Source organism: Populus euphratica, unplaced genomic scaffold (genome assembly GCF_000495115.2).
Source record: "Populus euphratica unplaced genomic scaffold, PopEup_1.0 scaffold136.1, whole genome shotgun sequence".
In the NCBI taxonomy this organism is placed as follows: Eukaryota; Viridiplantae; Streptophyta; class Magnoliopsida; order Malpighiales; family Salicaceae; genus Populus; species Populus euphratica.
Genome location: NW_011500002.1, coordinates 502,177 through 527,921, shown reverse-complemented (window position 1 = coordinate 527,921; position 25,745 = coordinate 502,177). Strand labels below are relative to the sequence as shown.

At 31.4% G+C, this 25,745-nt stretch overlaps 3 protein-coding genes and 1 pseudogene across 3 annotated transcripts; 2 read left to right on the top strand and 2 right to left on the bottom strand.

The window, feature by feature from the left end:
• The first annotated feature begins 2,779 nt into the window (after positions 1–2,779).
• Positions 2,780–3,464, top strand: LOC105140966 (signal recognition particle 43 kDa protein, chloroplastic-like; annotated as a pseudogene).
• Positions 3,465–6,690: 3,226 nt separating this feature from the next.
• Positions 6,691–9,042, top strand: LOC105140957 (uncharacterized). The gene is made up of 3 exons (XM_011048010.1): positions 6,691–7,336; positions 7,667–7,852; positions 8,557–9,042. The coding sequence occupies exons 1-3, from the start codon at positions 6,887–6,889 to the stop codon at positions 8,842–8,844; spliced, it is 924 nt and encodes a 307-aa protein (XP_011046312.1). The 5' UTR covers positions 6,691–6,886; the 3' UTR covers positions 8,845–9,042.
• An 857-nt stretch (positions 9,043–9,899) lies between these two features.
• LOC105140956 (lysine histidine transporter-like 8) lies at positions 9,900–14,249 on the bottom strand. Its single transcript, XM_011048009.1, has 5 exons — positions 14,045–14,249; positions 13,635–13,774; positions 11,234–11,667; positions 10,729–10,860; positions 9,900–10,571 (listed from the first exon to the last, which is right to left on the bottom strand). The coding sequence occupies exons 1-5, from the start codon at positions 14,182–14,184 to the stop codon at positions 10,077–10,079; spliced, it is 1,341 nt and encodes a 446-aa protein (XP_011046311.1). The 5' UTR covers positions 14,185–14,249; the 3' UTR covers positions 9,900–10,076.
• Positions 14,250–15,432: 1,183 nt separating this feature from the next.
• Positions 15,433–18,173, bottom strand: LOC105140955 (lysine histidine transporter-like 8). Its single transcript, XM_011048008.1, has 5 exons — positions 17,490–18,173; positions 17,112–17,251; positions 16,598–17,031; positions 16,244–16,375; positions 15,433–16,079 (listed from the first exon to the last, which is right to left on the bottom strand). Exons 1-5 carry the CDS (start codon positions 17,810–17,812, stop codon positions 15,585–15,587), a joined length of 1,524 nt encoding a protein of 507 aa, XP_011046310.1. The 5' UTR covers positions 17,813–18,173; the 3' UTR covers positions 15,433–15,584.
• Between the last annotated feature and the right edge of the window lie 7,572 nt (positions 18,174–25,745).

Sequence of the window (25,745 nt, the reverse complement as noted above, 5' to 3'; positions counted from 1 at the left end):
ATTGTGAGGGATAGTAAATCTATACTATTTTTTTTAACTAGGACACTAAATCAATATTAAACGAGGGATTAATTAACATTTTCCAATAAATGGGTCTTTTCAAGTAAAAACCCGTTTGTTTTTGCTTCTTGAAAATATTTAAAAAACAAAATTTTTATTTTCAATAATTTTTTATGTTTTTTTATTGATCCTAAAAATAAATTTTAAAAAATAAAAAATATTATTATTTTAATAGATTTTTAAAAAATAATTAAGAAAACAATACCAATCCTAAAAAACTACATCCAATTCCATGATCCTCTTAGGATGTATTACGGATAAATATTAGTTTTGAAAAATATTCAACAGTGTTGTTATAATTATTTTTTAAAATATATTTTATTTAAATATATATGATTAGTATATCAAAATAATTTAAAAAATTAAAATTAAAATTAAAAAACATGATTTTCACAGCATTCTTATTCGCTTTCTAATCCTATGAGGTTCGAAATCCCTTACCATGGAGTGACTTCCACAGTTTCTTACAAGAGCACGAATTGTACCCTTCAAACAGGACTACAACAACAATATTACCTCAAACATTGAACGTGTCTATCTCTTCTGTCGACTCTTATGTTGAAGGACGGGCTTTGCAGGGTATTTATACGAAGGTGTTTGGAGTTGAGACTACGAGTAAGGTTATCTTAAAACATAGTTTTATAATGTTTGGTTAATCATATTCTTTTTTATATAGTAGGTCTCACCAAAAACTAAGGGTAATATTTTCAATAATAAAAAATTAAATGGTTTATTAATTGTGTTGGTGTGAGTTTGTGTTCAGTAAAATGCAAGTCACGCTTGCTTTTATTTAACCCATGTTTGCAACACAAGTTATTGCAGGTTCCAAAAATTAAAAAATATATATGATTTATAACTAAGCAAACAACTTTAAATTATAATTTTATTTGAACGTGAAAGTTATCACTTAAGTAACCAATCTTTTAATGTGACGTTGGTGGTGGACTATGGTTATGCTAGGGTATCTAGGTTTCCTCGGTGGCCTCAACTCATGGTGGTTGCATGCGAGGATGTGGTGGTTTCGGTTCCGATGAGGGTTCCGAAGAGTGGTGATTCCGGGTACTTGATTGATGGGCCGGCGAAATGCAGTGGCAGCCATGTAGTCAGGGGTAATTAAATTTGTAAGAGTCCATAAAGTCAAACCTTTTTTGGGTCTTGAATTAGAAGATTATTTTAATGCTCATTTGATTTCTAGAATTTAGTTACCTTCAGCGTGTCGTTGCTGGTTGCCCTTTTCTTGAACTTACACTACACGGACAATACAAGACCAACGCATCAATCGGCAAGGTTTAGCCATTCAATTCTTCTTAACGGCTCAAAGGGTGTCTTATAAATTACGATAATTTTTGTTTTTAAAAATATTTTTTATTTTAAAATGTTTTTAAACAATTTAAGATATATAAAAATTAATTTTAAACAATAATATTCAAAATTTAGAGAAATATCACTTGAAACGTAATTACAAACGGCCCAAAAAACAAAAGTTGTCCACATAGGATATCGTTTGAATTATAAATTACAATGTGCGCTTTTTATATTTTAAATGGGCGCTTCTTAATAGGAAAGATGCTTTCTAATTTGAGTAGCGAAATATTCTGGTCATGGTAAAGGTAACTAAATCAATATATTTTCTTATTTTTTTTCTAATTCAGAGCTCTTTTCCTTAAGAAAGCATCGCCAGGTTTCTTTCCAGTTTCAAAAGAAATATATTCAAATCAAGAAAATCAAAATTGATAAATTAATAATGCTATTATCCCTTTTACCTATATATTCAAATCAAGAAAATCAAAATTGATATATTAATAATGCTATTACCCTTTTACCTTTGCCGTCTGGAGCATCCTTCCTTGCCCATGGGAAGGAGTAAAATAAGAAATGAAAAGAAGGCGAGATGGCCAGATGGGATTTGTTCCCTGCATGCCCATAGCACCCTGGGCCATAACCTGCTCTTGAAATAAACGACCCAATTTGTTGTCGTATTGGCTATTGCTAGAGTGGAAAGACGGTCATACCCTTCGTGGGTCCCATCAGATTTCGTAGCTAAAGACGTGGTGGCGGAGGACGACCCAATTTGTTGTCGTATTGGTTCTTACCCGCAAGAAATAAACTTTTTTTTTTCCAAAAAAATCACATAGCTAATAAATATGTTTGTGTGGCTGTCGTTTGAAAAAATTAAATTTTAAAAAATCATATGGTTAATTAAAGTAAACTAAATTTATATACTTGGTTAATAAAAATTATAATTAAAGATTATGTATAATAAAAAATATGTATATTAATATATATAGTAATTATATGATTGTGATTATTTTTTAAAATATTTTTTATTTCAAAATATATTAACATAATGTATTTTTATTTTTAAAAATTATTTTTAATACCAGCGTATTAAAATAATCTTAAAATAATAATAAAAAATAATTTAAAGTAAAGAAATAAATTGAAAAAATTTAATTTTTTTCAAAAATATTTTTAAAATATAAAAATAAATAATGTTTTTAAAAAAATGAATTAAAAAAAAAAAGTAAAACCTGCTTCATGAAAAATGTGTTTTAAATTTAGTAAGCATTTTGAAACGGGGTTGTACCTTTTTTTTCAAAAAATTAATTTTTTATATTTTTTTATATATTAATTTTAAAAATAATTTTTAAAAAATAAAAAAATATTTTTATATATTTTGAAGTGGAAATTACTTTTAAAAAATAACAACAATAAGATGGTACAGGCATGGAGTTCTTGCTAGAGTGGAAAGACGGTCATACCCCTTTGTGGGTCCCATCAGATTTCGTAGCTAAAGACGTGGTGGCGGAGTACGAGACTCCATGGTGGACGGCAGCCAAGAAAGCCAACGAGGCGTCTTTAAAATGAAGATGGACTCCGTGACGTCAATGCTGTGGACAGTGACGGAAGAACAGATTTGCTTTTTGTATGTGGGCTCGGCTCTGAGCCGTGTGTTAAGCTTTTAGCAGAAGCTGGAGCTGCCTTGGATCATAGAGACAATAGTGGTGGCTTGACGGCTCTTCATATGGCAGCTGGGTATGTCAGGCCGGGTGTCGTCAAGTTATTGGTTGACGTAGGAGCTGATCCTGAGGTGAAGGATGGTAGAGGATTAACTCTCCCTCTGATTTGGCTAAGGAAATTTTAAGATTGACGCCCAAATGCAATTTGGAAGAAGATTGGGGTTAGAAAGTATAATAAGGATTTCAGAAGAGGAAATATTCGAGTACGCTGAGGTACAGGAAATATTGGAGAAAAGAGGGAAAGGGAGGGATTTGGAGTATTTGGTAAAATGGAAGGATGGCGGTGATAACGAATGGATCAAAGCACAAAACAAGAAAAGAAGAAGAAGCTACGCCATAACAACAGCACAGAAGTTCATTGAAATAAAGAATAAAAATATATAAACAAGAACGGCAGATGGGGATGCTATTTTAAAGAGGTAAATTGATAAAATAATATTTTAAATAATATAAATATAGTTTTTTTATCAAGTATATTTTAATTAAAAAATTATTTGAAAAGTCAATTAGATTGGACTAGAATAAATAAACGTTTTATTTATTTTTAATGATTTTAGCTTTTTCTTCAAAAATAATAAACAAATAAACAAATTAAAACAGTACCTTTTTATTTTTATCTTTTCATTTAGCATTTTTTTTTAAGTTTAACCCATTAAAAGTAAGAATAGACATTTTAATATAAATATTAATTTTAAAGTGTGGTTGTAATTGTTTTTTAAAATGTATTTTATATCAAAATACATTAAAATAATATTTTTTTTATTTTTAAAATCAGTATATTAAAATAATTTAAAATATAAAAAATTAAATTTTTTAAAAATATAAATTCAATCATATTTCCAAACCGATCCTAGCAGGATTTTTTTCGTTGTTAATTATTTATAATTGTCAACGTTCATCGATTCAAGCAAAGATTTCAAGTTTTAATAAAGATAACGCTTGTATAACATCCAAACTTTATATAAAAGGTTCAACAGTGATGGAAAAAAGTATATTTTGCGTTAGATGGATATCAACACGGATGCACTTACATACAAGGAAATGATTGGGATCCAGCAATATAATAATAATAATAAGTAATTATTTATACATTTTAGATCAGTTTTTAGCGTTATTCCCACCTCCTCACATAATACTATAGAATAGAGTAGTGATTTAAAAAAAAAAAATTAGTTTGATTTTCCAACTTTTATTTTATATGCTTTATTTTTTAAAAGCAAATTTGACATCTAATTACATTTTTTTTAGGAGAAAGAGTTAACTTAAATTTATATGATTTATTTTTTTAACGCAAATTAACATCTAATTACTTTTTTGTTTTTTAAGAGAAAGAGTAAACTTAAAAGATAGAGAGTGAAGTGAAAAAGACGTGTGCAGAATTGGTGATAAATTTAAAATCTGTGATAAAACCTATTTTAGTCTCAATGATTTTTAATTATTAGATAATTGGTCCCTTTAATTTTAAAAAAATAATTTTAATACTAAAATTTATTTTTTAAATTTTCAGTTATTTATAATGGGAAAAGAGAAAGGAAGTTGGTGGATTTTAGCACGGAGAAAGAGTGGATATTAGTGATGATTACGATCTTCTAAACAATCAATTTTTGTTTCAATTGGTTTCATATGATGAAGGGACTTGAGATGAGATTTTTTTTTATTTTGAAATTATTTAAAAATATATATCTCAACTTGAGAAGTTCTTGGATTTCAGGTTGATTTTAAATTTTGTGTCAATTTTTTATATATTTTGAAGGTTATAAATTGATTTAATAAGATTTCTAAGATGTTTTTTAGTCCAAAATAAATTGAAAATAAGTTTGTTTGTAATAAAAAAAAAATCTAGAATCTCGTTTTTATAGCATTATAATGGCTAGATTTTAGGGATTTTCAAACAACGCATCGTATGTTTATGCAGACCATGCCTTTTTTTAAAAAAATAATTGGGACAAACAACATCTTGTTCATCCCATTAACTTTTTTAAAAAAAAATAAAAGCTTCCAAGCTTGAGCTTAACTCTGCAGGCTCGTGCTCGGGCTATTTTTTAATGGGCTAGGTGCTAGGCTTGATCTAATTCTTCTTCTTTTTTTTTTTCTTTTTTTTTTAATTTTTAATTTTTTAATTAATTCCTTCATTTCTATGAATTTCTTAAAATAATTATTTTGTTTGTGTTTTAATTAACAACTGTTATGTGTGACTTTTTTCTATTTATTTAGCATTTTTTATATTATAATTATTTTTTAATGATATAAAGAATATTTATTTAAAAAAATCAATAAAAAATATCTCATTATTTACAGAATTCCTATATTTTTATTTAATGACTAAAGAGCCATTCAATACTAATATTACAACTTTGCAATAAATGAAAAAAAGAACAAAAACTTGGTATTTCACTTGACACATTGTCTTCGGTACAAAACGAACTTTTATTTTGTAATTCTCATAGAAAATATTATTTTTTATATTAGCTCATTAAAATAATTTTAAAATATAAAAAAATATTAATTTAATGTAAAGAAGAAAATAAAAACTTTTAATTTTTTTTTAAATATTTATAAAACATAAAAATAAACAAGGAGCCACAGTACGATTATCTAACTTCTTACAATATGAAACAATGAGTTCTTCAAAGGGAAACATATAAAAAGATGAAAGAGAGAGTTACCTACAGCACTACAATGAACAACGAAAATGCGAAGTGAAAGACAAAAAAGATTCTAACTTGATGAAGAGATTGGAGGAACAAAGACTTGAGAGACTTCGAGTTTGGATCCAGTTCAAGTTTTGGTTTTTAAAGTGATCTTTAGTAAAATGACATGGCACTCAATGAGAGGATCTCATTATTTCAAGATAAGCACATAAATTATTTGGCCAAAATCTGATGATTTTAGGTTCAATTTTGGTTTACAAGGAAAAAAGGTTTTTTTACCAAGAAAAAGAAGATATATATGGAAGATTGAATTGTCATTCGATCATTTCGTATCTAATATATATGATGTTAATTTGATTATTTTTTTATATTAAATTTTTTTTGTTGATTAATTATGTAAATGATTATTTTTCTAATATGAAACAATATGCTAAATGTAATTTTTCGGTTTTCATTTCACATGGTTTCGTTACTCATGATCAATATTTCTTAAAACATTTTCATATCAATATATTAGTAGTCACTCTCGAACCACTTAGATTTTGATTCAATTTTTAGTTTTATCATTATCAAAAAATTAATTACGAGAGAAGAAATCATAATCTTACGATCTCCTGATCAATAACCTTAACATGCCTAGATTTACTCAGAACCATCAAAACTTCGATGCTCTCCATGGGCTGACACCCATCAAAACTTAGGTTATCCTGAGGATATAGTACTCAGAACCATCAAAACTTCGATGCTCTTCATGGGCTCACACCCATCAAAACTTCGTTCCCCCGAGGATATAAAAGTGCTCGAAGGGATTACGGAGCAATCCATCAGGCTCTAAGGATTAGATCCAGGCGAGTCTTAGCTCAAATTCATTAGCGTAGGCCCTATACGAGGGCGGGACCCATCTAACTTGGCAGCAGATTTTATTACACTTTCCATGTTGACTCCCTCTCGTGATTCAAAAACCAAAACCCCTGATAAATCCTTCTCGCCGTGTCTGCTTTCTTTGTCTGATATTACCTGGCCATTCCTTTCTTGGCATCCTGTCATAATTACCTTCCCTCTCCTATACCAAACCCCACAAACCCTAACAAACAACACATACGTCTCCTTAATTCTCATTTATCTCTCTCGAAGCAGTTTTCAAGGTTGGAAAAGATGCACGCCAAGACGGACTCGGATGGAACCAGTCTTGACAACTCATGGCTACCAAGGTCACCAAGAAGGCCGATATACTACGTTCAGAGTCCATCAAACCATGACCCGGAGAAAATGTCTTATGGATCAAGCCCGACCGTGTCACCAGCACACCTTTACTACCACAGTTCACCAATTCACCATTCTCGCGAGTCTTCTGCGTCAATATTCTCCAATTCACTCAAGATCCCAAGAAGTTTATCTGCGTGGAAACATATAAGGATTGGTGACCAAGATGGTGCTGTTCAAGAAGGTGCTGAGGGTGATAAGGATGGTGATGATTGGGGGAGTGGTGCACGTAATGTGAGACTGTATTTCATTGGGTTCTTGTTCTTTGTTCTGCTGTTCACTGTCTTTTGTTTGATCTTGTGGGGTGCCAGTAAGGCTTACGAGCCTGAGATTTCAGTCAAGGTAAGTTTATTTTCTTCGAAATATTTACCGAGTTGACTCGGTGGCTCTCTGCCGTGTCAAATAAACGAGTCAGTTTCTGTATGTCTTGTGGGGAAATGGAATAGTTGGTGATGATGCCCAGGGTACAGGGTACTATAAATGTGGATTAGGATCAGGCTGTTGTTTTTAGGTTTGCGTAATCCCTTATTTTTAGCCTTTAATCATGTAATCATGTCAGTAATTTATTTGATTTTGTTTAAAAATAATTAAAGTAATTCATATTGAGGAATAAAAAATAAAAAGTGATCAGAAAGGTTTTTTTTTTTTTTTTTGTGCGTTCTTTTTAAGCAGAGCATGGTGTTCGAGAATTTTTATGTTCAGGCAGGGAATGATCAATCGGGAGTGCCAACAGATATGCTGTCCTTGAATTCTACGGTCAAGATTCATTACAAAAACCCTGCTACCTTTTTTGCCGTCCATGTCACCTCAACCCCTCTGGAGATACACTATTTCCAGCTGAAACTTGCCTCTGGACAGGTAAACTCTGTTGTGCTCTCGTCTCTCCAAAACCTGCTTTATCCTTAATTTTCAATAATAGCTAATGGAGGAAGGATAGGATGGTCATTGTGGGTGGCAGTGGGAGGTTCAAGATTTTGTTTGGTAGTAGGACTTTAACCTTCACGGGGCTGTTCTAAGCCAGGACTTCCGAGTCATGGAAGGATTGTTGGAAGGCTATTGACTACAAATCTGGAGTGCCTGTAAAAGACTGCAAGGACAGCCTCTCTTTATTCGGAGATGGTGTGGAACCCAATGACTTGAGTCGGATGGATCTGGTTTCTTTATTTTCTTTTTCTTGGCTGTTATGTCAATTTTTATCTGCATTGAGTTGTGGGCCTTGGAAAGAAAAATCTCTATATCTGAAAAGTCTCTCCCACTTGCTGGACTCGTGTGGGATTCTAAAGCGTCTCTGTGTGTCCCAGAATGTTTGTTCGACTGGGAGAGTAAATTATGTCATTGCAACTCGAGCCTTTTAGATACATTTACATATCGATTCATGCATGTGGACCTTCATATTTCATAAAACAACCAACCAAATTATTCGATTTTGTGATCTGTGAAGCATGCAACGATCGAGTTCTGTGAAGATTTAGATGTGAAAAATGGTGTCCAAATGCTGTGTGATTTTCTTATTTCAGCTTATTGTTGGGATATAATTAATTTGTTGTGGATTGGTAAAATAGATGAAGAAGTTTTCTCAATCGAGGAAGAGCAAGAGGACGGTGGCAACGGTGGTGCATGGTTCGCAAGTTCCCCTATATGGAGGGCTGCCCCTTCTCTCTAATGCTAGAGCGCATGGTAACAAAGTTGCCCTGCCTCTGAACCTGACATTTGTCTTGAGGTCCAGGGCCTACATTTTGGGAAGACTGGTGAAGTCAAAGTTTCATAAGCGTGTTAGATGCACTGTTGCTCTTACTGGCCAGAAACTCGGCAAGCCCCACAGGTTGACAAATGCATGTGTTTATCACTGAATGATGCACAGCTGCAAGGGGTATATGTTCGGTTCATTCTTTTGCCATCCACAGTGCTGTTATCTTCTTCATTTCATTTCATTTGGTCTTGAAGAACTGGGAGATGTATGCAATGTAAATTTCAGTACCACATTGTGACAAATGTTTAGAACATAAAATTGGAGCTAATCCTTTAAGGGGTTTTGATGGTTTTGCAGTGTGCCGTTCTCCCTTTTAAACTCCGTTTAGAAATGCTTGGAAATGCAGTACAATCTATATTTTAAAAAAAAATTAAATTATTTTATGTTAAAAATTATATTTTACATTTTAGAATTATTTTAGTATTTTGATTTTAAAATTATTTTTTAAATATATTTTTAAATAAAAAATACTTTAAATTACAACTACAATTCTAAATAATTTTTTAATGTTGGTGGTTGGCTGGGAATCTGGTGCTTGCTGTTCACTTATTGGGATTTGATCATAAGCTGATAATGCCTTTGCCTGGGTCCAACAAGTGGTATTGGAGATGACGGTTTGCTTTTCACAAGTCTAGATGGCATTGTCAAGCTTTTTATAATTAGTATTATGGTGTATTTGAGAACGAGCTTTAACATGCTAGTCGTTGATTTTTTCTTTTATTTCGCTTTATATTAAATTTTTTTTAGTATTTCTAAATTATTTTAATGATAAAAATAAAATTTAAAAATTTTAAAAATATTAATTTAATTATTTTAAAAAACAATCACTAACACATTCTTAAATATCTTTTTAGTACATTTAATATTAAATTGTAGCTTTTGTGGTTATATTTTAGTTGTAGTTTAAAAAATACATATTTAGTTAAAATTATTATGAGATACATTTTTACATATAAAATAAATAAAAAATAGATCTTCATAAATAAAAAAAATGTTATTTCAGTTTTTTTATCATATCAAAAGTTGAAATGAAATTATGTGTAAAAAAATATATTTGGATAGCAAAACTATTTTTTCTTAGCAGCAAGAAAAAAAGCATAATTTATCATAATACTAAATAATCTTTTAGCCAAATAAAATCTACCACCATGAAAGTAAACTTTGGAATGCGATCGATGATGAATTTGGCACCGTTACTTTCAGATTCAGTGGATAGGTGAATGAGTTATTAACAATTTATATGAACCGATGTCAACGAGTCCATAATTGATCTTTTACTTGTATTGATATGCTGTAAACATTTGGAGCATTTTGCTCTGTAATTATCAGTTGTCATAGGGGTTTGAAGAAGCTGGCATGTAGGCCTTTGATAGCCAAATTCCGTGCCGCGGCAACTACCAGTAGAACACATAGAACAACGCCTAAGCATCCAAGTCCTAGATTAAGACACCACATGACACCATGGCCCTTTTGATGGGGTTTCTTGATTGAAATCCACATGAAACATGGATAAGCCAGTGTTAAGGGTAAGGTGATCCCTCCAACTAAAGGAGCTAGGCTTGGCAGGAAAGGAAGAGCCACAGCTATGAAGAAGGCCAATCCTCCGAAGAAGAGCCGAAAACCAACGCGAACCCACCATGGGCATCGCTTGTTCTTCATGCTAATGTATCTAAATTCCAGGTTGTCGAAAACTGGCATGGCGTAGATTTGGAATGAACTAAGGCAGTTAATCACTACGAGCAAGTATACAAGGCCCCTCGCAAATTTTGATGTGTCGTGTCCATGGAACTGCATGAATGCAGTCAACATCCCTCCATTCGAGGGTATCTGCCAAAACAGTAGCAAATAATTAGCATATGCAAAAGATTGGCCGTGATGCTGAAATTAAAAGTAGTTAAATGATATGTCATTACTCGTTATGCTACAGTTTTCAGGTTTATGGGATGCAATAAATTGATTGTAGAAGAGAAAACTGTGCTTTTACCTTGTTTCCGTAAGCCCAAAATCCAGCTATTGCTAGAGGAAACTGACACATGGCTATTATGATGTACGAGAAACTCACCCCTCTCCACATCGTCCTTTTGGATGGATTTGTTAAGCTTGAAGGCAATGTTCCCTGCAACGTCAAACATTGAATTCTCTATCTTAACGCGGAAGCCGAGAAATATACATTTATTGATGAGCTTTGCCGAGCCCCGACAAGAACAGGCCATGACATTGTTTTAGTACATTTCGTTAGGGTTTCTATAGAAGTATATACCTGTAATTTAAGTTGCCCGACAATAACAATAATCAGATTGAACTACGGGTTTTTCTACATTTAAACTCTAGATATCTTAATGGGAAAGACCACACTAATCTCAACTTAGCTTTGGCTCATTGGAGATTGAACATGAACTTACACTCGTTACAAAAATTAATGATTTCCGTATAATTATCAGAGTGAGCTAATAATAATTTTCATTAATGAAACAATTTCTCGTTCATACCTGAATCTCAAGCACAAGATTATGACCCCTGAAAGCAAGCATAATTATACCAATTGCATTCAAGACATCAAACATTCCGGCCATGCTAGATCCCCCCTTGCGTGAGTCATAAGACACACCACTGGGCCTGTCCTTGGAAATGGGCAGTGCCCAAATCAGAGTACAATAACCAATGGCACTAATGGCACCAACTAGTGAGAACCCAGCAATGGAATTCAAGTTAGGTCGCTGAGCCAATGCTATAGCCATGCAAGTGAAGACCAGGAACCACTCTGCGCCGGTCAAAGACTTGGCATCGCATGTAGCCCCACCTTCACACATTAGCTTGAAGAGAAGCTCCATAACTCCAGCTCCTTTTATAATCAGCATGATACATGTGCTCCCTGAGAGGTACATTACCGGAAATATTGCTAGCAACTTTCCGAGCTTTGGACCTGTTCACACACGATTTAAGATTTATATCTATACACTACAACAAAAGGGACTTACAGCAATAACAGAGGGGCAGCTTTAAAACCAGCGATATATTTCAATTGTTTTTAAAAATTTAGCGGCACTTTTATAACCATACATTTAAAATGTTGAATTTTTATGACGTTCAAGCTATAATTTTTATAATTATTCGATATTTACAACACATGATTGAAGTTTCTCGATTAATATTGAGGTACTAGAGTTTAGAGTTTTTGACAACATCAGCTAACTCTGTGTTTACATTTTCTATATATAAGTTACGATTTACACTCAAATAATAAATATATGAAGATTTCAAAAAGACAACTGTTTCATATAATAGAGGCATTTTAGAGAGGGAATTTAAATAGAGTCTCTATTTTTAAGTTTATATGTAATACTTGACGTGACTAGATGCTGCAATATGGGTTATTATTATTATTTATATATATATATAATATTTAAATGATGCATACGGATTTTTTTTTTTGTAAATAAAAACATAAGACTTTGATTATAGCCTTGATTGGTTAAATAAGTTGGTTTTTTCAATTAGATGATAAAAAGATTAAAATTTTAAAAAATAATCATGATAAGTTGAGAAATTATTTTTTTCAAGAGTAAAGAAAAGGTATATTTATTTTTCAACCAATTAAATATAAAATGATGAAATTGGATAAAACAAAAAAAAAAACTGTTCAAGTCAATCCAAGTTAAATATAAAATGATAAAATTAGATAAAACAAAAAAAACTGTTCAATTCAATCCAACTTGGGATGATAAATATGTAATTTGAATAATAAGGTGAGAGCTAACCTGAGTTAACCCATTAAACTTTTTACCTAGATCATGAAATCGAAATAAATCAATATAAAAAAAAATACAAAGCCAATTTATAAAAAAAAATCTAAATGTCAAATGATGAAATAAAAAAAATAAGTAGAAAAAATATCAATTTGTATTAAATTTTTAGTCACATGACTTACATGATTAGATTGAAAGCAACATACATAAAAAACTATGAAGTAAAATTCCTAACAAATCAAACGTTCATGATGAAATTGAAAAAAAAATCAATTATATAAAATGATTCAAAACAAAAAATAAAAATTAACAAAATAAAAATAAAAAATAAATTAGAGGGTAACACATATTTTTTATTAAAGGGTAAAATTAAAAACAAAAACAACTTTAACAAAAGGATAAAAAATAAAAAGAATAAGGATCAAATTAAAAAAATATCATAGATTTGAATTCAAGGATAAAATTAAAAAAAAAAATATAAAACAACTCAAGAAAAAATATTAAAAATTAAAAAAATAAAAATTAGAGTTGAAATAGCAATAAAACAAAGGACAAATTTTAATTTTCTAAAAAAAAAAAAAATTATGTTAACAATAAACAACCTAATCATGACCAACACATGCTAACTAAACTAGAAAAAGATGCAATGGTGATTTTAATGACATGACAGGAGAGCTTTTTTCACCTCCAAAAAGTGCTGCACGCGTTGCTTTACTCGGTAATAATAAAAAAACTAAGGTGAAAAGATTAAAAAACTCTTAAATATAAGTTTTAAAATTTTTGTTTTCAAGTGTAAAATTATCAATTTACTGTATTGTATTTTAAAAAGTAAAAAACAAAAAAACTCTTATATATTAATTTTAAATTTTATCTTTAAAGATAAAGACAATATAATTATTTCATTATATTTAAAATTTTTATAAAGACAAATATACTCACAATTAATCTTTTAAAGACTAATGTTGGTTGTCCAAAAATATAGAAATTATCCCAACTCCCAAGCCATGGTTTTTAAGGATAAAAAAATAATTACACTTATGTATTTTGAAAATCCACATTAGCTTTTATATATATATATATATGAATCAGATTCTAGCAACATTTCTATTTTTATTTGGTCCCTTTGGGTGGAAGTGGAACTAACCAAAGGCGGCTATAGCAAGCTGTAAATATCTGCTGTAGCGAGTTCTAATTCCAGGAATTGGTTCGTGCAGTTGAACAAGAATCCATATGGTGTAGAGCTGCCATGTAAATGCTAGGGACAAGCTTATCGCCCCCCATACCCTACAACCATTGAAATTGAAGCGGATTGGAGTTGGCACCTTATATATATATATATAGTAATATCTTTATCGAATAATTTATTTTTAAAAATTGGACTAAAATATGCTTAATCTATGAGCACAACATGACCAAATGAAACCTAAACATATCAAATATCAATTAAAGAAGCAAACACATTTTATAATCAGATGAGTCTGAGAAATGGTCTCATCCAAAAGATTATCAACAATCCTATATATTATATAGTAGATATAAGATGCTGTCACTCACCATCCGAGAGTGGCAAAAGCTACTGGAAGTAAAAGGGCTTGGATTCCGATTCCTGACGATAACAAATGGAACACTGCAGTGGCGACATTGCCATTTCTCGATTCAGTAATAGGCAGCCAAGCCTCTTGTGGGTCGTCCATCTTCAATGGAGACCACTGATCAACGCTTTTACTTGGCCTGGTGTTGTGTAACAGTCCTGTGATATGACCTGTTCTTGAGGCTGGTGAGAAAGATATAGCAAACAACAAAAACCTCCGAAGGCCTTAATTGGAAGTAGTAGATAAGAGGCTTATATATATATCACTAAGCTCAGGAGGTCAGGATGAGAAAACATCACGTATGACACCAGCAATGACATCCTATTCCTTTCCTTAATTTCATAAATTCAAATTAGCACTGATCTTCTCATGCTCCACATGTAGTGGTGTCACTGAAGAAAAAGCAAAACCTAATTTGGCTTTCGACAATCATAAACTAATGCATTAAATGGAAAATGATTTCTTCACGAAAATCTCGTTTTATAATGTCAAGGTGTCCGAGTATTTTACTTGATTTGTTTTCAGGCGAATTTCTCTACTCTAGTTTTTTATTATAAAAAAAGTTTGAATTCTAATTTTTTTTAGAATAATAGAGATATTATATCAATTAAGCTATAACTTATTGACAATTTTCCCTATACTTGAATCAATGATTTTAAATACAATCCAAATACAAAGTCTTTCACTCTAGTATAAAAAGTAATTCAAAGCACTGAAAGCAGGATATTTTTAGCATCACTGTCCAAACCATAAAAAAAAAGTAAGCAAGATTATAAGTGGAACTTGATATCATTCTCCTCGTCATTCGTTTTGAAACGTTAGTGTAGAGTGTTTTTAAAATTATTTTTTATTTAGAAATATATTAAAATAATTATTTTTAAATTTTATATATTAATACATCAAAATAACTAAAAAACACTAAAATAAGATCGATTTAATATTTACTCAAGGTAATTAAATGCATTTTTAAAATATATCTAAATACAATTCTAACCGCAATATCTATCTTTTTTATCTCAAGCTTAAAAGTTATTAAACTCGGCTTTGGAAAACCTATTTGTGAGGTCAATTTGGCTTAATTAATTTGTCCACAACAAATCATTTTAAAAATTTATTAAAAAAATTATTTAAAATCAGGTCTCATTATTTAAACTGTGCTTGAGTCAAAAGTTTACCATTCAAGTTGTAATTTTAATAACTAGTACATGTAAAGAAACCGAAGATATACCCATAAGAAATACTCTGATCCACGACCCGTTAGATCAGGGAGCAAGGAATCAGAACCCAAATGGTGAAACGAATTGATTAACAAAGTTGACATGAGGATAATGAAAATTATCAAATGATAGATTGGCAAGTGAAACCATCTTCAAAATAGAGAAGACGTTGATACAAGGATTTATAATTAGAGAATTCAAAGTTTAAATTTTATACATAATTTGGTATATTAAGTGAATTAACATATACAAAAAATTGTAGCATCCTACACTCATGATCAACTATCATTCGGGGTGGAAGAAGTTGGCATGTAGGCCTTTGGTAGCCAAATTCCAAACTGCTGCAACGACCAATAGAACACTCAGAACCATGCCTAAGCATCCAAGTCCTAGATTAAGACACCACATGACACCATGGCCCTTTTGATGGGGTTTCTTGATTGAAATCCACATGAAACATGGATAAGCCAGTGTAAGGGGCAACGCGATTCCTCCGATTAAAGCAGCCAGGCTGGGTAAAAATGGAAAAGCCACAGCTATAAAGAAGGCCAATCCTCCGAAAAAAAGGCGAAACCCGGTGCGAACCCACCACGAGCATCGCTTGTTCTTCATGCAAGTGTATCTGAATTCCAGGTTGTCGAAAACTGGCATGGCGTAGATTTGGAATGAACTAAGGCAGTTAATCACTACGAGCAAGTATACAAGGCCCTTCGCAAATTTTGATGTGTCGTGTCCATGGAACTGCATGAATGCAGTCAACATCCCTCCATTCGAGGGTATCTGCCAAAGCAGTGGCAAATAATTAGCATATGCAAAAGATTGGCTGTGATGCTGAAATTAAAAGTAGTTGAATGATATGTCATCACTCATTATGCTACAGTTTTCAGGTTTATGGGATGCAATAAATTGACCGTAGAACAGAGAACAGAAAGCTGTGCTTTTACCTTGTTTCCATAAGCCCAAAATCCAGCAATTGCAATAGGAAACAAGCACATGGCTATTATTATGTATGAGAGAGTCACTCCTCTCCACATTAGCTTTTTGGATGGACATTTTGAACTTGAAGGCAGGGTGCCCTGCATCAAACATCACATTCTCTTTAATCTTTTATATATGGAGAAGCTAAGAAAGGTACAGATATTACAAATATTAAAGGGCTTTCCTCGCTCAAATGAGAGCAGGACATGTCATGTAATTTAATATATTTTCTCTGGGCCTTCAATTTTTATATATATTACTAATTTAAGTAGCCTAAAAAGTAAAAATTAGTAATAAATTGATCATTAGAGTATTCTTGCCTGGATTTCAAGCACAAGATTGTGACCCCTGAAAGCAAGCACTATCATCCCAATTGCATTCAAGACATCAAACATTTCAGACATGCCGGATTCCGCCTTCTGTGAATTATAAGATACACCACTAGGCCTGCCCTTAGAGATGGGCAGTGCCCAGATCAGAGTACAATAGGCAATGGCAGTGACTGCACCGATAAGAGAGAACCCAGAAATGGAATTCAAGTTAGGCCGTTGAGCCAATGCTATAGCCATGCAAGTGAAGACCAAAAACCACCCTGCCCCTGCCAATGGATTGTCTTCACTTGTAGCCTCACCTCCAAACATCATTTTGAAGAAAAGCTCCATAGTTCCAGCTCCTCTGATAATCAGCAACACACATGAGCCCCCGGATAAATACATTACTGGAAATATAGCCAGCAACTTCCCAAGTTTTGGACCTGTTCACGGACACAATAACATAAGTTACCTCAAAAAAAGCAAGAAAATCTACCTCGAAATTGAAATTTTTAGTGCTAACCAAAGGCGGCTATTGCAAGTTGGAGATATCTGCTGTAGCGAGTTCCATTTCCAGGTACTGATTCATGAAGTTGGACAAGAACCCATATGGTATAGAGTTGCCAGGTAAATGCTAGCGACAAGCATATAATTCCCCATGCCCTGCAACCATTGGACAATTTACCATGACCCAGTAAGCCATCATTAATTTAATATTTCCCTTTTCTGTATTGCCCAGTTGGCTATAGCTCAACCATTTAAAATTGCTAGCTTATGCTGTTTCTTTTTCTACACTATTTTTACCAAGCAAGACATTAAAAAATTATGTAAGAGATAGCTTTTTGATTCATGCGTCGGAGAATCTTTCAAGAGAGAAAAAAAATGTTCTTGCTTGACTTACCATCCAAGAATGGAAAATGCCACAGGAAGTAGAAGGGCTTGAATCCCAATTCCTGAAGAAAGTAAATGAAACACAGAAGTAACAGTATTGCCATTTCTTGATTCTGTAATAGGAAGCCAAGCTTCTTGTGGGTTGACCTCAGACTGGTAGCCTGAACTATCTGAGGAATCATAAACCCTCATGCTTGTACTCGTAGCAGCGCTCTGCATTTCTCGCATGGAACTTGCTGCAACGTTGATGACATGAAGAGATAATTCAGGGCCGGTGGCTGAACTGGGAGGGTTGTGGAAAGATAATTGTTCAACATTGCCAATTTCTCCCATGACTTTTCTTTTTTTTGCTTTTGCTTGATAATTTTCTACAACCTCACAGTTCTTGGGGGAGCAATTTGTGAAAGCAACCACAGCTGAGAAGGCGTGACCGCGGCAACCTTTAGCTAGCGAATGTGGGAATGCCGAGTGTTGATATAGAAGACGCAACGCATGATACTATACCCCACGTCACAGGGATACAGCCATGAGTTGACATCACAAAATGACGTCCTGTTTTTTTTACCCATAATTAAACTAGTGCCAATTACCAGCTAAGTGGGGTATAATCTGAAAGATTTTCCAAAACAAATCGAACATCGGACTTCCAAATCATGTTATAAAAACAGGATGGATGTCATGTGATTATTTCGGAGTTGATTTAATTAAATTTTTTTATTTTATTTATGTAAGGTGTCTGGACCAACTTGCACGCACCACAACTAATTCTAACAGCCAATTGAATACTCTGCAAATCCAATAAACATGTAAAGCACCACGGGGTGACAGACATACATGCCAGAACTCGAATCCAGGTACAGTGAAAGAAGACAAACTCCTTCCACTGTTAGACCAAGCACTAGATGACTCGGTAGGTTATTTTATGATTTATTTAACTCCATCAGAATCAGAATAAAATTTTATCTTTTAATTTTTTTAATTTTTTTTTATATAAAGTGATACGGTTGTTTTTTTCTCTTAAAAAAAAGGTAAAACAACATTCAATTCAAAAACCTAAAACCTTCTCGAAAACTCACCAACCCAAGACAAAACACGGGTCTTCAACCTTTCTTGTATGCGTGAATGGGATTGAGAAGTGGAAAAAGAAAGAAAAAATGAAAAACTCGTTTGAGAGGGATCACGAGAACAGGAGGTCCGAAGAGCCAGCGCGGTTCTTTCAAAGAAATTTCTTGTATCCCATCTTCCTCTCCCATCTATGATCTAACTCGTTGGAATTCCTGTCCAGAGAGGGAAAAACATGAAAATAAATAAAAAAGAGTTACCGTTAATGGACAAAACTTGTATGAGATACACACACCTTTTGGATAGAACAATAATGATTAAATAATAATAATAATAATATGATATGATTTGACCCATGATCGATGGGATGGGTCGTGGCCTTTATTTCGTGCTGTCAAAGAGTGGGGCGTTTTTTCCCTCTTATCGAGGTGGGCGAGGGGCCTCAAATCTCAAATTTCAAATCTGGGGACCCTTGAGGAAGGCAGGGCAATGAAACATGGGGACATGTTTCACCATTGAAGTCGTGGCCGTCTGTTAAACGGGTTGGTTATCTGTATTTCGATTTTTGACTTTTCTAATGAATTCTTTCGCTGGAGTGTGGATCATGTGTAGAAAATTAGAATGAAAGAAAATTTGGTTGTTATGATTATTATTCTCAAATTTTAATGAGCTAAATTTGATCATTAAATATAAATTTATACGGGATCCATTTAAAAATATTATTACTATTATTCTTTTTTTTCAAAAATATCATCTTGCTTTTAATTTTTTATTATCTCAAAATAATTGTTTATTCAAAATATTAAGTTATTATATTATTAGTACACATTATTTAGCGGCTCAGTTTACTTATTTTCTTTAAGATAAAAAAGTTTAGATATTACTTATATTTATTATAGTAGAAAAAAATCCATGGTAGGATTGATTTAATGTAATCTAATCTTCTAATAGGTTTACAGTAAACTCAAATAACCAATAAAAAATAATTTTATTTAAAATAAATATTTAAAATAAGATTTTTTTTATAAATATTGAGATGATAACATATTAGATTAGGTTAATCCGAGTTTAAAGATGAAATTATAAAGTCTAATTTGTAAATACATAGTGTTTAAAGATAAAATTAAATCAATTAAAAAAATAACTTAAGTTAACCATGGTTAACTCGTTAAACTCATAACTCAAGTTATGAAATAAAAATAACATCATAAAAAGTAAATTAAAATAAATTATAAAGTTTAATTCCCAACCAATCAAATATTGAATGATAAAATTAAAAAAAAATCAATTAAAAAAAAACTCGACTCAACTAAATTAACTTATCAAACTTGTAGCTCGAGTTATAAAATTGAGATGCTATTATTAAAAGTAAATTGAAAAACAATATGAAAATTTAATTTTTAATAAATCTAATATTGAAAGATAAAATTAAAATTAAAAAAATAAATTAAAAATTAAAAATAAATAAAACATTGTTCTAATGAATAATATTTAATGAGAAAGGGTATAATAAGTTTTTTTAAAAAAAAATTTGGTTATTATGTACATAAAAAAAGTTAAAAATACCATGATCATTAAAAAAAATCTTATAAAGATGCACGATATTTTTTTTTCCACGAGGTAACGAGTTTTCAAAGCAATTGGATTTCTTTAATTTCAAGTATCATGCGTTTAACAAAAAAAGAAGAAGAAAGTGTTAAGAGATAGATGTAAACTTTACTAATAAGACTCTCACACAACAAAGCCCTTTCCCTGCAAAAACGAGGACGAGAACTTAACCTGAAATTGATAGTTACCAACTCAACTGACATGAATTGATAGATAATTTTTAGGCCCGATCGAGTTTCAAGTAAAATCTCAAGGTTGAAAGTTAGATTTTATTTCTAATAAAGATATTAATCTACCCAACTTGGAATAAATAAATCACAATAAAATTTTAAAAAATTACATGTATATCAACTTAACCATATACTAAATAGTTATAAATTATATTATTTGAATTCAAGTTATGAATATCCTATAAATACCCGAAACCAATCAGATCAAATTTAAGTATAAAAAATCAATACTCAGTTGGGTTCAAATAATTATTTTAAATTCAAGTTCAAATATAAATAGTTAAAAACCCGACCGGTAAATATCCACGAACAGCAAAAAGAGGTTGAGGAGAAATTGAGATCAAATGCTGTCCTTGCCAATCTTAATTCTCACAAGTCTCGAGAGCCCTTCCACTTCCAGGATACACTAATTTTCGAGGCGATCGATTTGACAACATCTCTTTCAGTTGTCTCCAGAATTAAAAAGGAGTTCTTATTTGTCCATCTCAATTGCCACTTGAAGAATTATTGGTTGAACTAGTGAATTTGCCCCCTCAGAATTATTACTCTCAAGCTTAAATTCCAAAAAAGTGTTCGTAGTGACTTCTCTTGTCTGGCTCCAATTCATTGGTGACTTTGCACTTTAATCCTGCAATGTTTGATAAGCAACAGCCCGGTGATTCCGAAGAAAGAATCACCAGACAGTGGCCACTTATGGAAATATCCTTTTCCTAGCCTTTATGGTGCGCCTGTCATGCAACTTGGGAAATTTCGTCCCTTTGCCCTATAATAGGTAATGCTTGCACCGCCGTGTCAATTAGCTCCATAATTATTATTTTTACCCATTTGCTTATTTGTCTATATAATATCATTATATAACCAAGCAAATGAATTCATAATTTAAAACCTATCTCTTTATTTGATAGATCAAGAAGAATTTTAGTTCCACACTAAGTCAGTCCTGGCTGCCTCTAACTCACTAATCCGAAAGAAAAAAATATTGTTGATGAGAATGTGTGATTCTTGGTAATGTAGAAATTTCAAACCAATTAATGCCTTTTTGACTAACCAGAGAGTTCGTTTCTTGTAGAGAAAGCTAGAGCTAAACCCTTCCATGAAAGAAGATGGTTGAGGTAAATTCAACTTGGTATGGGTTCGGTTAAATAGACTCAAGTGTCAGGAGGACATACCCTAGAGTGAACCTAATTTAGCACATGCTTAACCAAACACTGAGCTCAAGTGCTAAGGATACGTGTCCCAAGATTAACCTAACCCGAGATTAACCTAACTTAGCATAAGTTTGGCTTAAACGATGAGTCCAAGTATTTAATTGACTTGCTCTAGGATGGACCTAACCTGGCATGGGCTCGGCCGAGCATGGAGCTTAAATGACAAAGGGACCTACCTCTGGGTAAACCTAACCTGGCATTTACTCAATCAAAAGCTGAGCCTAAGTACCAAATGGACCCATCCTAAGACGAACCCCCCTTGGCATAGGCTCCATCAAGTATTGAATACAGGTGTTAAGGAAGACCCTTGTCAAATAACAACTGGCAATGAAAGATTCTCAAAGGACAAGAAAAGATTATGGTATCTTTTCTCTTTATAGATTGCCATGAAAGTTAATATTAATGATATGTATTTTTTATTAATATTAATTTTTAAAATATTAATTTCTCATTAATAATAATAACAAGAATATTTATACATTATTGATTAGTTATACATTATTGATTAGTTATGTCTGTTTTTTATTAATATTAATTTTTAAAATATTTATTTCTCATTCATAATAATAACAAGATATTTACACACTATTGATTAGTTATACACTATTGATTAGTTATGTCTAAAATGTCTAATTCCCATTAATGTTATGGTGAAAATATGTCTTTATCTTTTTAGGATATATAAAATTACTGAATCTAAAGAACATAATTATTTCTCAAGTCATTCATATTAAGGGTTTAGAATTTTTATTCAAAATAGATAAATTCTTGTGAGTATTAAAATATTTATTACATCAAATCAAAAACAAACATTTTATTTAAACTTAATGTTTTTTATTGTAGTTATTACTTTTTTTTTCTTTTAAAAATTACTAATTTTACAATTAGAGGATCTCAAATCTTAAAAAGAAAAACTTTTTATAAATAAAAAAGGTGCTTGTCGTTGGATAATTTTTATAAAGATAAAGAATAAAAACTTTTAAACAATAACTTTGTATGACTCATAATCCAACCACCGAAAACATCTTTTTCTAGTGTTTGTAGCATCATCTCCTTTGATGTTAAATCTTGGATTTTGTGATGACGTGAGATAAAATTCCATTACTATGTATTGGTTTTGGTCATTGTAAGACATTTATAACATGGACTTGCTATAAGCGACTTCTTTTTAAAGGATTTTTACCGTGGATCGTCCTTGTTTTGTGGACTTAACCTAACTAGCATCTCGAAGTCTATATTGCATGTGGCTTTCTTTCTTCCATGATAAGAAAAAGAGCCATAGTTGTTCACTTGTTCTTGCTCTCATATTAATTAATTAAAGATAATTCAGGTTCTTTTTTTAACAATGCATGTTGCATGTTACTCTATTCATTCCATAATGTTAACTGGTCCGATGAGAAAATGAAAATAAATAAACAAATTAGAAAACCATAGCATATATTTTGTTTCACTCATATAACTTAGCAATAGAATTAAATAGAATTAATGGTGTTTCTTAATATTTCAAAGAAATAAAGCATCATCTTTATTTTGTTTATATTGGACTCAAGAAACAGTAGAAGTTTCACTAGAAGGAGAAGATAAGATTTTTATGGCAACCCTCGATCCTTGCTTCCCCAGCTACGCTCACCACAGGTCACAGCCACGATTTTTGAGGCAGAACCATGCTCTTCATCGTCAGAGAAGACTCGTATGCGAAAGTTAAAATAAAGCCGAATCACCCTGTCAAAAAGTAGAAAAGTTTACCCAGAAGCATCCGCATGACTTTAATGGATACACGTATTTGAAAATGAAATAATGTTGGTTTAAAAAAATAAAATAAAAAAATATTACAATAATTTTTTTATTTTTTATTTTTTAAAATTATTTTTAAAACCGCGTCACCCAATAATGCACACCAACCCCAAGGTGCGCGCCTTGTCAGGTTTCATGAAGCAGGGCAGACATGCCATGTTCGCAAAACGTTAAAGAAGGCCCTTTACTGAAAAAAGGAAAGAGATAGCCCCCAGGAGCTTGGTATAGATGATAGGGGCAGCAAGGTTGATTTGATTTAAGATTTAGGCTATCTAAGTTTCGTTATTATTTCTTCTAAAAATACAGTATAGTAATTAACTATAATTAACTAACAATGGGAGCTCCTCACATAGTGCTGTTTGGTGGAACAATATATTTTTTTTTATTTTTTTTTAATATTAAATTTATTAAAAATTAAATTTTATAATTTATTTACAAGGTTAGTCTAGTTTTATAATTTAAATTACTAATTTTGCATATTAATTCGGTTGATTCGGGTATTTTTAAATTGTTTTTTGTAATTTATTTTTTATAATTTTATTCTTTATTATTTGGGTTGATTGAAAATTAAATTTTATAATTTATTTTAGTTTATTTTATATAAGACTATTCTAATCTCATGATTTGATTTAATAGGTTGATTAAAAATTAAAATTCATAATTTATTTTGATTTACTTTATATAAAATTATTCTAATCTCATAACTCAATTTAATAGTTTGACAGAATAAATTAGATTGATTTTTTTTAAAATATTTATATATTTTTAATTTGATTTAATGGTTTGATAGGATAAATTAGGTTTAAAAACACACTAAAAACACCTATATATTTTTTATTTTTTTTTAAAAAATTGATATGGCAAGTAAATGATAAGGTTCATATCTAATTATATATATATATATATATATATATATAAATGGAGTAAAAATATATTTGATGCATGAATGTGAAAAATAAAACATGTCCTTACAAGTGTGTGTGGTACCGTATTGACTTCCATTTAGAGGAAAGAAAAAGGGAAAGGGCCCATTTTAAAATGTGAATGACATGTCTCCATAGAGAATAAATGATGTCGTGATGCGCATAGTGAATACTTTAAAAAAAAAAAAAATAGTGATGGTTAAAGTAGAAGTCACGACCTTTCCTTTCCTTGCTTTATTTTGTGCCTAAAGTTAAAGGAAATCCAGAAATAACGACATCATTTCAGAGAGATTGAAGAATTTTGGTCATGCTCAACAACCATAGAGTGCGTAGGATATTTATTTTCATGTAGAATAACACTTTTCTTTCTAGAATCTTTTCTTTTTTTTTTAAAAAAAAAAAGACGAATGAATTCTATAAGTTTAATAGTTAAAATTTCTTTAAAAGGTGATCCTCGGAATAACCTTTTTTTTATATATAAATATAATTAGCATTAAATTACTCATTCTTAAATAGGGTATTATTCCTTAAAGTAAATCATCCATGTATTTTAGTTTCACTACTTTCTGGATGTGCAAAATATTGTCCGTTCCCCATGTATCGTGTAAACAACCTGAATCAATTCTTTCAAATATGGATAGAATATGGAATGATTGGGCAATTTAATTAATCAAGTTGCTAATCACATATTCAACTTTCACGAGACCCTTTTAAAAAATAAAATAAAATAAAATTAATAGCATATTTTCAATATTCTTGTGTCACCAATTAATCTTTCTTCTGTCGAATAGTTGAGAGCAATACCTAATTTTTAATTTGCGAGGAGGCTGCAACTATTTCATTAACAAACGGATGTATATTCCATGTTTATGCAGTCGAGATAAGGAAACTCAAACAAATTAACAGGTTTAAAATGAATAAAATATAGAAAGCAAAAAAACTGCAAAAAAGCTTTTTACAGGTTTAAAATGAATAAAATATAGAAAGCCAAAAAACTACCAAAAAGTTTTTTTTTTTAATGAACAATTGAAAGTAACTAGTAACTACACTAATAAATAAATAGCAAGATTAATGTCCAAGTAAACTCAGACAATAAGCTAAATCATACTTAGAATATACTTTCCCGAATATCAGGTGCATAGCTATAAAATATAGGCTGCCGAAATTGAAACTTCAGCAGCTGTATTCTTGCTGAATTATAGGAGATTTTGCTTCGTCTTTATATTGATTAGTCCCCTCTGTTGACCCACGCATCAAATTTAGGCCAATTGTTGAAGTTTAATTGAAAAATACGTGTTTTGAGTGCAAACATTTTGCACTAACCATAAACAATTCATTTCAATAGGGCTTATGAGCCCAGTTTACTGTAAGGCTTGACTCAAGACAGATAATTAGTGGGCTAAATTGATAGGTAAAAGTAAGTAAAGAAAGGCCGGCGGAA

What these genes read in the sequence shown, in the direction of transcription:
- LOC105140956 (XM_011048009.1), bottom strand. Translation starts at nt 14,184, where the DNA reads ATGGACGACCCACAAGAGGCTTGGCTGCCTATTACTGAATCGAGAAAT. An exon ending in GCTTTTGCCACTCTCGGATG is followed by an intron (nt 13,775 to 14,044) that starts GTGAGTGACAGC and finishes CAATGGTTGTAG; the next exon opens with GGTATGGGGGGCGATAAGCT. An exon ending in ATCTTGTGCTTGAGATTCAG is followed by an intron (nt 10,861 to 11,233) that starts GTATGAACGAGA and finishes TTGACGTTGCAG; the next exon opens with GGAACATTGCCTTCAAGCTT.
- LOC105140957 (XM_011048010.1), top strand. Translation starts at nt 6,887, where the DNA reads ATGCACGCCAAGACGGACTCGGATGGAACCAGTCTTGACAACTCATGG. An exon ending in AGCCTGAGATTTCAGTCAAG is followed by an intron (nt 7,337 to 7,666) that starts GTAAGTTTATTT and finishes CTTTTTAAGCAG; the next exon opens with AGCATGGTGTTCGAGAATTT. An exon ending in TGAAACTTGCCTCTGGACAG is followed by an intron (nt 7,853 to 8,556) that starts GTAAACTCTGTT and finishes TTGGTAAAATAG; the next exon opens with ATGAAGAAGTTTTCTCAATC.
- LOC105140955 (XM_011048008.1), bottom strand. Translation starts at nt 17,812, where the DNA reads ATGGGAGAAATTGGCAATGTTGAACAATTATCTTTCCACAACCCTCCC. An exon ending in ACTTGCAATAGCCGCCTTTG is followed by an intron (nt 17,032 to 17,111) that starts GTTAGCACTAAA and finishes GTCCGTGAACAG; the next exon opens with GTCCAAAACTTGGGAAGTTG. An exon ending in TTTGGGCTTATGGAAACAAG is followed by an intron (nt 16,080 to 16,243) that starts GTAAAAGCACAG and finishes CTGCTTTGGCAG; the next exon opens with ATACCCTCGAATGGAGGGAT.